Source organism: Sus scrofa, chromosome 4 (assembly GCF_054392235.1).
Source record: "Sus scrofa isolate SSC_HxYL_T2T_F1_AM1 chromosome 4, Sscrofa_HxYL_maternal_Yorkshire_Landrace_v2.0, whole genome shotgun sequence".
Lineage (NCBI taxonomy): Eukaryota > Metazoa > Chordata > Mammalia > Artiodactyla > Suidae > Sus > Sus scrofa.
In genome coordinates, this window is record NC_139386.1 from 76,950,210 (window position 1) to 76,967,457 (window position 17,248).

Here is a 17,248-nt window from a genome sequence, read left to right on the forward strand (position 1 = left end):
GTGGAGCTTAGGCCAGAGTTCCCTGGTGGTGCAGCGGGTTAAGGTTCTGGCATTGTCACTGCTATGGCTCTGGTTACAGCTGTGGCTTGGGTTCGATCCCTGACTCAACTTCCGAATGCCGTGGGCACAGCCCCCCCAAAATTAAATAAATAAAGCTTGGGCCAATAACAGTCACTCTGTTTACAGAACCCAGTTACCTGCTCAACTTTTAGCAAGAAAACCAACAACCAGCAACGCTTACCGAGCCCAACACTGTTCTAGGCACCTAAGTAAAAAAATCTCAGGGCCATTAGAAACATTCCTCGTTCGGGCACACCCTGTGTTCCACAAGCACCTCTGATTTCTTTGCTGGTGTGGCTGCTCTCGACCTACACAAAGAGCTGCTCTGTCTTCCACAGTCACAGAAACACTGTGTTTTGCTGAACCGAATCTGAGTTTGACTGAAGCGGCTCTGCTGTCTCACAACCGACACAAATTTGAATTCAATATCCTAAACTGACAACATCCTGTAACTGCTCAATGAACTAGTGCGGAGCTGGCGTCGTGTCAGGCCTTCCTTCTCCAGACTGAGGGAGCGTGGACTGCGCTGGCCCCGGAGTAACCTCTGAAGCACGTCTACAGAGGCTCTCTGGGCAGGTTCTGCCGGCTGTGGGCGTGTGGGTGTTTTCTTACTACTACTGCCTGACTTGAAGGCTTAGAAGGGGGCCTGCTTAACAGACACCTCGTCACTTGTTGTAAGGACAGAAAAGCTGACCCTGAGGGGTGACCACTTAGGAGGACAGCACCAGGGCCTGAGAAGAGCCTCCAGCCAACAGCATCGGCCCAGGAGGAGACCGCAGCAGTGTGGAGGGTGGAGCCCTCGCTCCTCGAGATGCTCAAGGCATGTGACAGCATGTAACCCACCAGCGGGCGCCAGGGCACTGAAGTTCAACCACCCACCGCAGAGATGTTCCTTTCACACGCACCCCGCGGCCGCATTTCAGCTCTCTCGGGACTGCCTTTTCTCCTCCCCGCCACCCCCACCCCTGGAACCTACTGATCTCATCTTCTTTTTACAGACATTAAACGCACACACATACACACACACACAGAGCTTTACTACACACATCAACCTTCAGCCCCAGCACCTCAGGATGGGGCTGCTGACACTCACAACAGTGGCCTTGGGCCCTTAAATACATGGTGATGAGCAGGCTGGCAGCATTAAGCACACAGCCATCACACCTGTTACTCTCCTGAGGCCACCAAGCTACAGGCACAAAGTTTGCAAAAGAAACTCACTCACGTCAAACCACAGCCACGACCACACCGAGGTCACTCACTAAGTGCAGCCTCTGGACGTGGCTGGGAGGTGTGTAAGTTAGGAAAGAGGGGGAGATGAGCAACTCTTTAAATCAGCACTCGAACCTCACGGATTGTTCCTTCTCCCCGGAAAGGAACCCAACTGCATTGCTGGCCAGTTTTAACTGCACACAAGTGCCACGATTTAGCCAGCCGTCACTCTTCGTTACCCCACTTTAACTCTGGCCTGGACCACAGCAGCAGCCTCCTAGCTAGGCTTTCTGCCTGTGTTCCCCACTATCTTACACCATAGGCAGCAAAGATTGATCCCTTTAGTGACTTTTGGAAGTATATGGTACAGGTTTCTACTCATATCAGCTACATAATGCTATCAATCTAGGTAAGAAAACAGGAAGTCTATAAAGCATCCATCGGTGCCAGAGACCAACTGCTATCAATGCTTGCAGATAACCTCTTACTCTTCAAGAACAGGTGCTGCAGGTGCCTGAAACACACACACACACACACACACACACACACACACACACACACGGTGCGGGAAAACCTCCACCAGGGACTAATTTCTCTTGAACTGTTAGCACTTTTGACGACTTCCAGCCATCAAGCACGGGCACCTCCTTCTTCAAGGGGTAAGATGCAGAGCCAGAGAAAGGCCAGGCGGGCCCACAACGGTCCTGCACCTTCAGCTACTCGGAAGGAGGCTTCATGAAGAGGAGGAGGATGATGAAACCCACACCGAGATGATTACAAACCAGAACACCGTCAGTCAGGAGAGAGAAGGCTGTCCGGAGCCCTGACGGTGATTTAAACGCGGCGCCAGGTATACAGCTTACCGTTGATCAGGTAGGGATGGTTGCAGCACTTCCGTAATTCCATCATAGTGTTTAAAAGGTTAGGTACATTAGCCTGACCGCCACCTTTGGAAAGAAACGTGAAATTCTTCTCAAGGATGGCTCGGTAATATTTCTTCTGAATGTTTGTTAGCTCAACTTCAATGATCGTTTCTTCTTTGGGGGCCAAGTTCTTTTCCACATCCTCCTTGAGACGTCGCAACATCATTGGCTTTAGAATAGCCTGGAGTTTTTGCACCTAAAAAAGGACCTTGAGTAAATACTGGCATCATGACTTGCTTTCATGTTAAAACATACTCCAATGTGTGAAAAATCTGGATGCTCTTATTTATTTACCACTCATTTTCATTTATCAAAGCCCTCCGAGGGTATGGTATTAAACTCTAATCTCACAGCTTTCAAAACAGAAATGCATGAAGACTGAACAGCCAATTTCCAGCGGGCTACTCTGCCTGCCCAGGAGCCCTAAACAGCCAAGAGGCTTGAACGGCGCACTGCTAAAAAGAACCCAGTTCATTTTGCTAGCTTCCCCTTCTTAAGACTTTGTCTTGAGTCTTAGGGGTGGGGAGGAAGGAGGAGGCAATGTTATGGAAAGGCCACACTTCAGTTCTCTTCCTTTCCAAGAAGAGCTGACAGAAGGCGTGAGTAGGAGTTCCACTGTGACTCAGTGGGTTAAGAGCCCAACTAGTATCCATGAGGATGCGGGTTTGATCCCTGGCCTTGCTCAGTGGGTTAAGGATCTGGCGTGGCCGTGAGCTGTGGTGTAGGTCGCAGGCGCAGCTCAGATCCTTATTGCTGTGGCTGTGGCATAGGCCGGGAACCCTATCTTGAGAACTTCATATGCCATGAGTGCGACCCTACAAAAAAAAAAAAAAAAAAAAAAAACATCATGAACGCGTGAGTAAACCAGCAGCGTCCCCGCATCAACAAGCCAGTGGCAAAGTCCCTCCCTGCTTTCTTTTCTGTTGACTGGACACAGCATACCAGATAGCTCCTACTTTAAAAAAAGCAAAACAAAAACAAAACAGACTTCACTTTGAACTAAACTAAGAGGTTTTAGATGGTAAGTTAGGGGAGGGGACATAAAGACCAAGATTTCAAGCACATCTCCCTGTTTATTTCAAATACAGCACAATAATCAATACAGAGCTCGTACGATGTATGAAGTCACCAACCACTTTCTATACGTGACACTGCATTTCCTTCTCACAGCGATCCTGGGGGGTAGTTAGGACCCATATTTCTTCCCGTATTTTTTTCCTGACGCGGGGAGGTGGGGGGATACACCCACAACATGTGGAAGTTCTTAGGCCAGGGGTTGAACTTGAGCCACAGTGCTGACAATGCCAGGTCCTTAACCCACTGTGCCACTAGGGAACTCCCAGGTTCCATGTTTCTCAACGAAAAAAGGAAGATTCAAGAAAAGCAAGCAACATGACTAAGTATGCATAGTTTATAAAACTAGACCCTCAAAGCTCTAGGGGGGAAAGAGTTCTACAAATTGCAGCAGCTTCTGACACTGCCCCCAAAAGTATCCATGGCAAAGCACCCAATCTCAACAGCACAGCAGCTGAAACGTACCCCAATAGGCAGGCAATCTGCCTGCAAATCTCCACAGCCCTACAGGATGGCAGAGAGACCAACCAACACGAAAACCACCTTCCAGAAGAGTCCATGTCCACGAAAAGGAGACGTAAAGCTCACCTGTCTGCTAAGTGGGGAAACTGCTATCATTTACATTCCTAAATGCCCTTAAATCTTAATGCTCTGCCCTTCCGGGAGTTAATCTCCCATCATGTGACTAAGAGACATCGCCACCAGGGTGAGTACCTGTTCTTCTGTTTTCAGATCACCAAACTCTTGCATGAAGGTGGTTTCCGAAGGGAAGCGACTTGGTTCCAAGAAGTGCAGCAAACTGAAGAGCTCCTCCACCGTGTTCTGCAAGGGCGTCCCCGTCAGCAGCACCTTGTGTTCCTGCAGGAGGAAGAGAACAGAGACTGAGCAAACGCACCACAAGCCATGGCCTATCACCGGAACCCCCCTCGAGGAAGGCCTTTCCCCACCTCCCACAGGGACACTTTGATTCGGCCTCTGGCCTGCCTAAAATACAGGACTTGGACGCGAAGGCAGAGACGCAAGAGACACGGTCTCCATTCCAGCAGATTCCCGGCCCCTGGAAACGGGTCTTGCCATGTTGCTTTTCCTGGGATTTTTTTTTAGGTCAACAGTGTTGGTGCTGTGGCTTCGCGGGTCTCAAGGGCTCTTTCGCCACCAAAGTTGAAGTTTTTCCTACAATCCCCAGGCTCAGGGGGAGCGCGGGCTTCTTCCTGTTCTACACGACAGCACTCTCACCTCCCCATCTGCTTCCTGCGTGACTCACCTCCGAGACAAAAGAAGTTCTTCCACGCGCAACAGCACATGAAAAACTATTTTGTTCTGCACACATTTCAAAGTAGCAAAGAGGTCAGCTTGGTTTTAAATACCACAATCACTTAAAAAAAAAAAAATAGATGTTATTTCTAACTTTGTCTCCTTGAACCAATTTAGGTATTTCTTTAAAGTGATTCTTCCTGTTTACAAGCTCTTTCTCCAGCTTTCCGTGTTCGTTTCTTTGTATCCGACACGGTGACCAGTCTTAATGTTGATTATTAAGATTGATAAACAGCCTTTATTCATTTTCAGGGCCTGTTTATTTACTACTTTTACTACTTTGGCCATTTGGTCCACAGTGCAGATAATAAAACTACTTCCGAGAGTACATGTACCATCTAGGAGGTTCAAAAGCCATGCTCTGACTTCGCTGGAAATCGGACGAAGCTTGGCCGAGCAGAGTCTACACACAGTAACCACCGGATGAACGACACACCTCAGGACCCGCTCATTTCCTCAATATCTACCATGTCTTACTGTCAGGGAGGCTCCTTGAAGGCAGGGTGAAGCACTTCAATTTGCTTTTCTTCTTGCTTTTTCCCTTTTGAATAAAGAGATCTCTGATTCAGGAAGATCTATCTACGCAGACTGCCATCTTCCAGCTCAGTAAATTCATAACGAGTAAGGAGTTCGCAGATCAACTCAAGATTCCCTGCTGTCTAACCACACTGGTGGGTAACATGGAACATGCTCCCGGACACGGTCAAGTCCAGAATTACTTTATCCAAGAATTTTTTTTTTTTAATACTGCTATAGATTTAGGACAACAGTTATTTCCGTGGAAAAGCTGTACTGGTACTAAAGATTATCTCCCAGTTTTTTATTGCTTTTATGGCCAAGTTAAATCCTGAGCCTCTAACCAAATACTTCAGAAAAAAAAAACCTTTTAAGTTATTAATTTCAAAATTACCTTATTTGAAAAGAGGAAAAGCACTTCTTGTTTATGCTGCTTCCCCTCAAGGGCGGTTCAAAGCCAGTTACACCAAATGATTACACATATGATGCTTTGGTAAGGTTGCATGAGGAGCAAAATAAAACCAGGTTTCCCTTTGAAAGTAACTGTTACATAACATACAATTAATGTGCCAGTGTCACAGGACGTCAAGTAGGAGACGGGCTGTCAAGCTTATCACCTCCAAGTCCAACTATGACAGCAACTAGGCTTTTGGCTTGAACACATGACCAATCTTTGTAGCTCTGATGGAGTGATGTTGATTTAATTTCACTTCAGCAGACTTTAATTTGTGCGAAGCCTCCTGACAAGGAGAGATGATAAAACAGAAACCATGGAGAACGACCACTCCACAGGATCCCCTCCTTGTCAGGAAGGGACAAGGAGATGGCTCTGCCTCCGGGGCTCCTGTGGATGACAGTGGAGAATGTACACGTCCCTCACCCTGTCATCTTCGCAAGCATTTCCTTAGTGACGGGAAAGATGGGGACGCTCACTGGTCCTCGCCTTCTAAGAACGCTCGAGAAGGTAACCCTCACAAATGCTCTGCCATCACAGCCGAGTCCACGGCAGGTACCAGCAGTGCCCTGAGACCTGCTCCGTAGCTAGATCCTGCTCTTATTCGCTACTTTGACCATGACCTACTCTAAGAGAGATGAACAGAAAGTGGCTGGTGTCTAGGTTCTCAGGGTGTATATTTTAAATAAGGACTTAAAGACTAAGCAATGAGCAATTTAGAACTGGACAAACACGCTTCTGAAAATGATAATGTGTTCTACCTAGAAAACAACCCTGGTGAGATAAAGACTCTTGATCACCAGAAAAACAACTGTTTTGTTCATTTGCTTTTCAGAACTCCCCATGGTGAGCCAGGGATGAGTTACAGGTATGCCACGTCCTTGGGGGCAGCCACAGGTCTGTGACGGTTGGGATTCCAGGACTGTCACCCTGTGGTAGTGGCCAGCCTTCTTGGCTTACCCCAGCATGAGTTCAAATATGATCATTTTCCATATGTGCCGTTATGTGAAAAAGGTTCGGGAACACTGCGATATGTAACAGAAAAATTCTCTGGTTAACAGATTCTAATCCATTAATGAAGTGTTACTATAAACAACAGAAAAGCCTCTGAAATCTCCCATGGACGATTAAGACTTGGGAGATTTGACGTTGACAGTTGAGCTAACTGTACTCACCAACGAAGGCTTGTTTTACAGTAAGAATCTCCTACCTGGGAGCACAGGGACTAATCATAGAAAATAACTTAGATAAACTCAGACGACTATTTCAGTCCTCAGGAAATGGTGCCATAACTGTTCCTTATATGTCCCGGTGAAGATGGAACTCTAACCAGAGAACAGAGTCAGATATTTCATGAGCATGAATGTTTACCGAAAACCATAGCTTTACTTCCATGCAGTGCTAAAATATCTCCTGGGGAGACCAAATACAGCCCTGGACCTTTTCATTTCCAAATGCTTTTAGCCCTGTCTTCAAGCCTCTTCACCGTTTCTAGGTGTTCTCATTTGTTTTGTGGATTGAACACCAAATAATATAAACCGCTCTGAGAAAGGTCTTAAGGATGGGAAATCCCACCCTAAATAGGCTAATTCAGTCCGACTTCTTCGTTTAAACAAAACTGGATTTTGTTTGTTTTTAATTAAAAGAATAGCTGGCTAATCCAATCCCCTTAATTTGGGAATAAAAAAAGCTGCTTCAAAGAACCAGCTGCAACGGAAAGCTTTTAAGTGTTCTTTTGGGTAGTACGAGTCTTCAGTAAAAAATTTATAGCCACGGACATAGAGATGATTCCGTCCCATCTCAAACTCTCAATCATAACAAGAGATCAAATTAGTCTATGGAAGTCAACACTAAAGGGATTTTAAGACTCTTTTTGGACTTTCAAGAAACTCATCAAAACATCCAAGACATGCTAAATAACAATAAATTTGCTTTTTAAAATGTACACTAAAAATAAAAACAAGTGGTCAAAACCCACCTTGTAAGTGAAGGTAAAAAGAAGGGTGAGTGTAACTGAGGTCATGCAGTGGAGAAGCTCACAAAGCAGTGCAGAAAGGAAAACCAATCGAATTCTACCTTTCTACCGTACGTCATCCCATGATACTCCTGAAAAAGTCTAGAAAAACCTAATCAGGAAGACCTCACCATCTCTTGGGAAGCTGGAAGAGTATGGGATAGATGTGGTCCAAAACTGCAGATCAAATTCAAGGTGATGAATCTGTGGTGCCCCAAACTTCTAAGCGTCTGCACGAACTGGACCAGTTCCAGTAAGCCATTCACCTGAGTGACAGCATGCACCTCCCTGTCCTACTGGCCCTGAGACACCCAAACCTACAAGCCCTGGACCACAACTGAATTATCATCATGGAGCTAACACTTGGCCCAACAGCTTATGAAATGGCAGGGGTTTTTTTTACAGAGAAAAGGGAAAATCAAAGACTTGAAACTCATTTCAGTGGAAATATCATGACTACACTCCACTGTGATACAACTGAGTGAAGACACGGGCCAACAGCTTGAGAATCGGGAAGACAGCAGCAACTGCGAAGTAACTTAAAGCTCAGGAAGAAACATCAGAGCATTTGACAAGCTTTGCCAACACCCTTCAAAGGTATCAAATTCCGAGCAGCAGGAACACTGAGGCAGTAACAATTCTACCCCAGGTTCATGGGAATCGGTGTTATGATCACTGACCAGGTCCATCATCTTGAGTCCCTCCAACAGCTTGCAGTTCCTATTCTTCAGCCTGTGGGCTTCATCAATGACGACACAACGCCAGGGAATATTCCGCAGCTCAGGACAATCGGTCAAAATCATCTCAAAGGTAGTGATGATGGCATGAAACTTATAGGACCCCTTTATCACGCGACCCTACAAGAACATCTCTGGGTTATTATTTAGCATTAAAGATTATACTAGTAACTTTAAGGATGAATAAGTAGCATGAAATATATGTATTTATCTTTATTTTAGGTAACGTATTTTGTGATCAAGGTATTTTAGAGACCTTGCACGGTTATGGTATATGAGAGGTGTAAAATCTTTCCTTTTTAGAGGAACTTTAAAAATCCTTAGTAAAATTTGCAAGCCAATTTCCTTAAAGATCATGTGCAGTTAGGAGTTCCCGTTGTGGTGCAGTGATTAACGAATCCGACTAGGAATCATGAGGTTGCAGTTCAATCCCTGGCCCTGCTCAGTGGGTTAAGGATCCGGCGTTGCCATGAGCTGTGGTGTAGGTCGAAGACGTGGCTCAGATCCTGCGTTGCTGTGGCTCTGGCGCAGGCCGGTGGCTACAGCTCCGATTAGACCCCTAGCCTGGGAACCTCTATATGCCATGAATGCAGCCATAGAAAAGGCAAAAAAAAAAAAAAAAAAATCATGTGCAGTTAAGTGCCACTAAGTGTGTCCATTTTAGTTACATCCCACAGACTCCAAAAGGTGAAATGTCAAAGGGATTATGTACTAAGACTTTTTAACCCCCCCCCCCTTTTTTTTAGCCTCGCCTGAGGTATGTGGAAGTTCCTGTTAGGGATGGAACCTGAGCCACAGCTGTAACCAGAGCCAGAGCAGTGACAACGCCAGACCCTGAACATGCTGAGACACAAGGGAACTCCAAAACTCTCTTATTACTTTTTTACAACTTTTTACTTTATGTCTTCTATAAAACTCTTGTAACCTATTTTTTTACCTTTTTTTTCTTCTTTTTAGGGCCAAGCCTGCACCATATGGAAGTTTCCAGGCTAGGAGTCCAATCGGAGCTGCAGCTGCCAGCCTACATTGCAGTCATAGCAACACCAGATCCGAGCCACATCTGCGAGCCACATCTGCAACCCACACCTCAAGCTGGAACCTTAACCCACTGAGCAAAACCAGGGGTCAAACCAGCATCCTCATGGATACTAGTCAGCTTCTTACCCGCTGAGCCACAATGGGAAGTTTACTTGTAAAGTGCTAACATGAAAAAAACTTTCAACTCTGGGTAGAACTTCTAACAATTTCCCAAGTCTAAAGATCAATACCAAAACAGATTTTAATATTTTTCTCCTTTAAGTATTTAATAGGCCAAAACATACACTGAAGGTAAACAGACATGTTTAACAAAACAGAACAAAACTTCATCCAATTTCCAGTTACAGGACTTCTATTTACCGCCTACAGCTTAAAACTATTTTAGCACATACTATTTATTCTTCCTTCTTCATCATTTCTACTGCTTCACTGTCAATATCATAGGATAATTGCATCCAGGTAACTAGAATTAGTTAAAAATCATAGCGACTGCTACTGAGCCCAAGTATACATGCTTCCCTTTGGGTGTATTTCATTCAATGTACTAGTCAATATTACACGCCGAATATTTTTTATTTCTAGTGATAATAAATATAATACAATATTCTGTCCATTCACATTTAGTTGCTCCATTTTGTTTAGCTTTTTTCTGAGGGCTTGTAAAATAAACCAAGTGAGCATATCAACATACTGAATGATTTTCAGCTGTCACCCAAGGTAAGAAACTGTCATTCATGCTAATCTAATAATTAGAGTGACCGTAACTATAAAAAGAAAGAGCCAGAGTTCCCGTCGTGGCGCAGTGGTTAACGAATCCAACTGGGAACCATGAGATTGCGGGTTCGGTCCCTGTCCTTGCTCAGTGGGTTAATGATCCGGCGTTGCCATGAGCTGTGGTGTAGGTTGCGGACACGACTCGGATCCTGCATTGCTGTGGCTCTGGCGTAGGCTGGCGGCTACAGCTCCGATTCGACCCCTAGCCTGGGAACCTCCATATGCCGCGGGAGCGGCCCAAGAAATAGCAAAAAGAAAAAAGAAAGAGCCGTAATCTTAAGATGTGGAAGTATAATACAAGCATAAACTGGGTAAGAAATCTAAAGCAAATTTCTCAGTTCTGCAAATCTAGATCTCCCCACCAAAGGTCCGAGACCACTCTAACACCCAACACCTGGAGATGTACGTAAGCATGAGGAATGCCACCTGTGACACGTTACCTGGGGATCTTTGAAGTACATTTCATACAACTGAATGGTCCGACGACTAGCTTGACTCCCATGATACACAACCACGTTCAACTCTGTCCAGGTCCGGAATTCCCTTTCCCAGTTGGGGATTGTGGACAATGGGGCAATGACTAAAAAAGGGCCATGGATTCCTTTCAAATATATCTCATAGAGAAATGTAATGGACTGGATCGTTTTTCCCAAACCCATTTCATCTGCTAAAATGCAGTTTCGCCTTTGGGAGGGAAATAAAACAAAGAAACTTTAATAAGTACACATGCTAGACAGTGCTTTCTTTTCACAAAATAACTGTATGCATCCATTTTACTCATAAATGCATATCTTTGATGTTCTCTTCAATACAACAAAATAATTTTCAAACAAAACGCTCTAAGACATATTTCCATTGATCTCCGAATTAATATTTTTTGGGTAAACAAATCCTAAACATCCTTCCAGTGTTTGCTTTTTTAAAAAAATAATTTTAATAGCACGTTAAAATGCTGAGTTACATCCAATATTTTTGATAACTGCAAAGGAAATGAGCTATTACGGGCTTTTTTGAAAAGTGAAGAAAAACATGCTTTACGTACATGTTGTACCAATTGAAAAGTAGCCAGTTTACTCCCTCCAACTGGTATTCCCTGAGTTTGTTATTGTTTTTATACTCCCTGGAACTCTCCGATTTCTTCCAATCATCAGCAGGAGGTCGCTCCTGTTTCAAATATAGGAAATCCCATTAGTGGTTTCTCAAGACCGCACCGCCGTGCAAGTCTCAAATTAAACCCTCCGCCGCCGCCAGTTCTCACCACACGCTCTGTTTCCGGCTCCCTGGACATCAGCTTCTCAAACTCTTCGATCTTGGCTTGATCTATGTCCTGCCTCAGTTCCCACGTGCTGTCTTCATAAGGCAGTGAGCACCACTTCACCAGGTAGTGAGTCACAGGCTGGGCCAGGTTCAAACACAGCAGAATTGGATTCATGGCAAAAACACGTGCTCCACTTCATTACTGACAGAAGCTACCCCGGCAGCAGGAAAAGGAAGCTGGCAGAAGCTGTAAGACTATGCCCACTGAACAAGCAGCTCTTAGTTACAGAGTCTCAGGTCTAAACTGGAAATGACACTGAATCTTACCAGAACAAATTAATTTTTATCTAAGCCAGTGACAATCAATGTTCAAAAGGCAAGAAGTTTGTTTATAAAGGAATAGCTGGTAAATAACGAAGCTGAATTTGAGCCTTATTCTTATCCGAATCAATCACCAGGTTATCAGATTCAGACTTACATGGTCAATCCTCCTAGCGTGTTGACATACTTACTAAGGTGGCTACCGTCTTAAAGAATGAGAAACAGGCTTGAATTTATTAGGATTTCTTCCTCTTTCTTACAGAGATACTGTTTGAACCCAATCACTTTAAAATAATGTACTTGAGCTCCAGAAGACTGGAGAGAAAAATATTTTGGATAATTCAGATTAACAGGATTTCCTTTGTCTTTCTTCTAGAAAATATCTGTGTTTGTTGATCTTCATTTCAGGACCAAGGTACACTGACCTGGTTGTGATGTTACAAACATTTGCTGTACTATGTAAATATACTATAGGAAAAAAAAATTTTTAAAGTACAACTAAGCAAAACCGGAAAAGTAAACATTATGTTACAAATACAGTCTTTGAAACACCATGTACCTCATGATGCAGAGTTTGGAATAAAATGGGAGTTTGCTGCAGACTCCCACTAGAACAAGGAAGAACCAAACGCTTTCTGTAGTTTAATTTACAGGAAGAAGCTAAGGATCACAGAAGCCATCCTTACTAAGATACAATGCTCAGAAGTCAATAAACTTGTCTTCACTCTTACTGCCCTATCGACTGCCCTTTACAACCTCGCAGGGTTTTGAAAAGCAACATGGGCATGCCAAGGCTGGGATTTCACAAAAAGAAATATTTTATATTATCCTCTGTGACCACATTAAGTGAAGTCCATCAACATCACTAAGGATGTCCAGTGTTAAATAACATTGAACTTCATTCTGCTACAAGGGCAATCCTAACTATATAAGGGAAATTCACTCTACATGATAATTTATACCAAAATATACTGAATTCCTTATTGATCATATCTGGAACTATGCAAAATGTCAATGTATTTGCTTCATATTGAAAACTGATTTCTTTTAAAAAGCTCTCAGACTGAAAAATAAAACATATTTACTGTAATTAAGTCCTAAAACTAATATAATAAATTTCAGTTAAATTTAGACCAAGTGTATCATAACCCAAGGCGCTGACAGGACGAGATCTAGGATTCCACGATCATTCTCCATAAACACACATAAGCTGTCTGAGTCACCGCCCCTGATTACAAATGATCTTCTGTTACCTCTCCCCGGTCATCCGTGCTACGTGCAAAGTCCATTATCCGGTCAACCTCCACATAATCTGGATTAAAAAGCTCATCTTCAATCTATACCAAAGGGAAAAAAGTTAAAATGTTTATTTAACTCCTCAGAGTAAACACTATTTCACTTTTCATCAAGCAATAATATTTTGGGTCAAGGCAATGCAAAATTTATATCTGGCAAATTCTATTATATTAATTGAAATGCTACAATTTAGCAAAATCATTCCCCATGAGGAAATCAGATTTCTCTGACTTTGTTAACTGGGTCTTTTAATTACTGTGTGAAACCTTTTTACTGTGAGAGAATGTTTAAGAATATTTTAAATGAAGTGTGAAATTACAATTCACTAATGAGCAATCCAAAAGGCTCATGGCATGCGATGCATTTAGCATTCTTGAAACTGCAGCTTGCAATAAAGCATCAGAGCCAGTGCTCTTGAAGCCTCCTGACTATTGGAGTTGTCGGATGCTTTACGGCATCATTTGCAGAATGTTATTCAAAATTGTTATTCAAAAGCTGGAAACACTGAGATCAGTGAATTCCATATTTTAGTGTGAACAGACTTTACGATGTTTGGTCGTCTTTGCCAATCAATATTAGTACCTCATTTGAATACAGTCTTGGCGTTAATCTAAGAGTTCTAATGATTTATTTGTACTGAACATAGAGCATTTGGCTAAAAGTATTAAGGATAAAGAAATGAGGCTTAAATAATTGGGTTATTTAGCCAATATATCAATAGCCTTTACAAAAGTAAAGTAACCCTGCTTTGCCTGCAAAGTTATCTCACGTAAAAGAACAGAATTCAGCTCAAAGAGAAGGTACAGCCTAAGCCCCTCTTTAAAGAGGTCGGAGTCAGATAAGTTAGAAAAGACATTATTATGTGTTCCTAGAGATGAACTCATCAGTAATATAACTGTGTTACAATGTTTTGCGAAGACATATTAGAAGTCACTTGGCTACTGTTCGTAGCCCCTGCATTGCAGGTGAAAAGCAGTTCAGTCAGAGTTGGCTTGAGGATAATAAACATTCTCGGGGCTTCTGGGCCCACTTAAAGCACCCAGTTTAAATGCTTTAAACTGTGGATTTTGATCAAAATCAGAAATACCAGAAAGTGTTTTAACTGCCTCAGGCCTTTATCTAGTGTTCATGAGCAAGGCAAAAAAAAAAAAAAACAAAAACAAACAAACAAAAATCACTGAAATGTTCGATTAATTTAAAATGTTAATATATTAAATGCATTGGCTTTGTCAAAGCATCTAGACTTAGGTACAAAATATCTATGTATTATTCATATACTGTATAAACACTGAAACTTTCCATAAACTAGGTTTTGATTATAAGAGCTCTAAAACAAGCTGTTTTTAACAGGACCTTTCACTGCTAAATTAAAATTCCTAACTTTACTCCTAAATACGTTTATCCTTCGAGCAAGTCATCTACATCACCATGCGTGTGAGGCAATTTCCAGTTTTGATAATCTCTTTTTTTGGGGGAGATGGGCTTTTTAGAGCCACATGGAAGTCCCCAGGCTAGGGGTCAAATCAGAGCTGCAGCTGCTGGCCTACACCACAGCTCACAGCAATCCCAGATCCCTAACCCACTGAGCGAGGCCAGGGATTGAACCCACATCCTCACAGATATTAATCGGCTTTGTAACTCACTGAGCCATAATGGGAACTCCATTTCTGATGATCTTTTGAATGGAGATTTTAGTTGCAATGACTTAAAGAAAGCTTAATGTGAAACAGAGAATGAGAAAGCGGTCATAACTAAAAATCCCCAAGTAGCAGAATCATGGGAAACCTGAAGAGTGTGCGCATGTGTATGTGTAAAGGCAGGGAGGAAAAGGGAACTGGTATTCTCTGTTAACTCTTGGATCATCTTCTCAGACCCAATTAATGCTACTTACATTCAGAATAGAACTTAAGATTTTTAGTTGCCAAGTTATCAGTAAGATAATGTATGTCAACCTCGGCATAGGTGAGTCACGCAGACACACTCAGAGGCTACACAGCTAGGAGCAAGCACAAGTCCCTAAACTACATCTGACTCCAGGAAACACCATCAAATACGTTTAATGAACAGAACTGGGGTTGAAGGACTGGGGGTTTGGGGTGGGGAAGGGGGTGGATTGTACTCTTGCCTTTTCCTATCACAGATGCACAGAAACAGCAGCAAAACACACGGTGCCTCTTTCTACATGGAAGCTAATGATTTCAACTTGCCCAATGTCACAAACACTGAACTTTAGTTTCATTAAGGGGCATGAAAAATAGCTGCCTAGTATTTTCTTAGTAACTGCCCTTTCAAAGAAAGAATCACCTAAATATTCCCTAGGACATGAGTCATGAGTCACACTGAGCAGCTCCAGCCCCCTCAGGGCTGACTGCTGAGGATGAATAGGTCCAGTAAAACAACCTCCGCCTCATCTCCCACCTAGTGCCCATTTTACTATATGCCTCTGGGGGCAGGAACATCAGATTCCAGGAGAACCCAGCCTTGTCACCTGAGATCATAAGGACCGACTTTATGACATGAAAGTACTTAACACTCTTCTGCTCACCCCCTGACCTGTCTCTGAAAAGGGGTGGGGGCATGAAGCTGGTTGTGAAACAGGTACTATTTTGCATCAAATGTCACACTTCTTTATAGCTGATAACTCCTTTATGCAAAGCAGAACTAGTAAGTCACAGCCAGTGTAATCTTTCAATGTGAGGCTTTCTCTTTGATCTGCTTGAGGCCCTACATGAATCCACACTGGTGATCACAAGCCCAGAGACCCCAGGCAGTGTCTGTGAGAGTCTTTCGTTAAGGGAATGGATTCAGCTGGAGGGGAACTTGGCACTTCTTAAAATGTGCAGGCCTTCTTCCCTGCCCCAGGGATGGGTACCTTCCCATCTTGATAGAGAACTGAGGCTAAAGGGGGCAAGGCAAAGATACTAGATATCAGACCAACCCCTAAACCACAGCACATCACCTGTGAAAATGAGTTCCGTAAACTCAAGTAATTAAGCACTGACCCGAACAAAAGAAATTTGTTGCATCCCTTCCCCCAAAACTTTTACATCCTAGAGCTTTTACTTAATACGTACTGTCGAGTTTTTAACCTGCTAGATCTTAAAAGAACTTTTGTCTACTGACTTTTTTCACTGTCTACTAGCTGTACTTTCATTACAAGATTTAATCACACCATCATATTTCCACATAATATCTTAAGGACCAGTATCTTCTAGACTAAGCAACAGGAAGAATGAGAAATTTCCTGTTTACAAATTATTTTAGCAATAACCAGTTACCAATATGCAAGTAACAGCACCAAATGAGGCAAACTAGTTTTTCTTAATAATTTGCTGACCAGATATTCAAAATTCACAACATTTTAATAATGTTAGTACTTTAGAAAATTAACCAGGTTGTTCATACCTCTGAAAGGAATTTGTTCTGGCCCTGCTTTGCCTTAAATCGTTTAATCTTTTGCTGAATTCTCTTATCTTTTTCCAGATCTTCTACAGATGCCCATTGACAATGAAGATAAGAGCTAAAAGAATAAAATAATATACTTGAAACAGGCAGAAAATAATTAATCCTTTATTACACATGTTCATTATCATTCCCCCAAAAAACCAACTAAACAGGTCATAACAAAATAACCTGTTTAATTATTCAACTAAACAGGTCATAACAAAATAACCTGTTTAATTACTCATAGAAGCTGAGCCACATTCAACATACCTACTAATGTTTGAGAATGAGAGAAGAAAATGAGTAACAATGCCTAAAAGATGCCTTCTGTCCTGAGCCTTCAGCTCCCTTACTAAAACTCTTACCAGTTCCCACTAAAAAAGAAAAAGGACCTAATAACAAGCTGTTTTCATGAGTGAATGGGTTACACTTCAATACAGAACCATTAGCGCTACAGGGTGGCCTTAATTATGGATTTGTTTTGAGCCTTTTATCATTAATTGGGAAATAAAACGTTTTTGTCAAGTTGAAGGAATTCGTGTTTAAAACAGCCAAGGTAATCCTAACTTCCTCCTTCTAGAGCCACAGGGCAGAAAAGGAGGCCCAACGGCTCTCCGAACACCTGCCCCAAGCCCCTAAAATCGGCTCCCAATCAGCCCCCTCTTCCGGCTGATTCTTCCAGGAGCTCTGAGATGATATCCTAGGGTCCCTCATGAATTCTTCACTCCTAATGTTGACCCACTCCTCGCCCTGTCCCGCCCCTCGGACTCACCCCCAGCCCACCCCGAGCATGCACTGTCTTCTCCAAACTGAC

The 17,248-nt window shown here is 42.9% G+C and overlaps 1 protein-coding gene across 9 annotated transcripts in view; it reads right to left on the reverse strand.

Annotated features, from left to right (window-relative positions):
* The window catches only part of CHD7 (chromodomain helicase DNA binding protein 7), a 187,629-nt gene that overhangs the window by 37,411 nt on the left and 132,970 nt on the right, over positions 1-17,248 (reverse strand). For all 9 annotated transcript variants that reach the window (XM_021089338.2, XM_021089337.2, XM_021089336.2 and 6 more), the window contains 8 exons: positions 16,396-16,510; positions 12,948-13,031; positions 11,375-11,512; positions 11,159-11,280; positions 10,557-10,800; positions 8,248-8,424; positions 3,984-4,127; positions 2,136-2,391 (listed from right to left, as the gene is read on the reverse strand). In XM_021089338.2, coding sequence (XP_020944997.1) covers positions 2,136-2,391; positions 3,984-4,127; positions 8,248-8,424; positions 10,557-10,800; positions 11,159-11,280; positions 11,375-11,512; positions 12,948-13,031; positions 16,396-16,510 — 1,280 coding nt within the window. The remainder of the gene's footprint in view (positions 1-2,135; positions 2,392-3,983; positions 4,128-8,247; positions 8,425-10,556; positions 10,801-11,158; positions 11,281-11,374; positions 11,513-12,947; positions 13,032-16,395; positions 16,511-17,248) is intronic.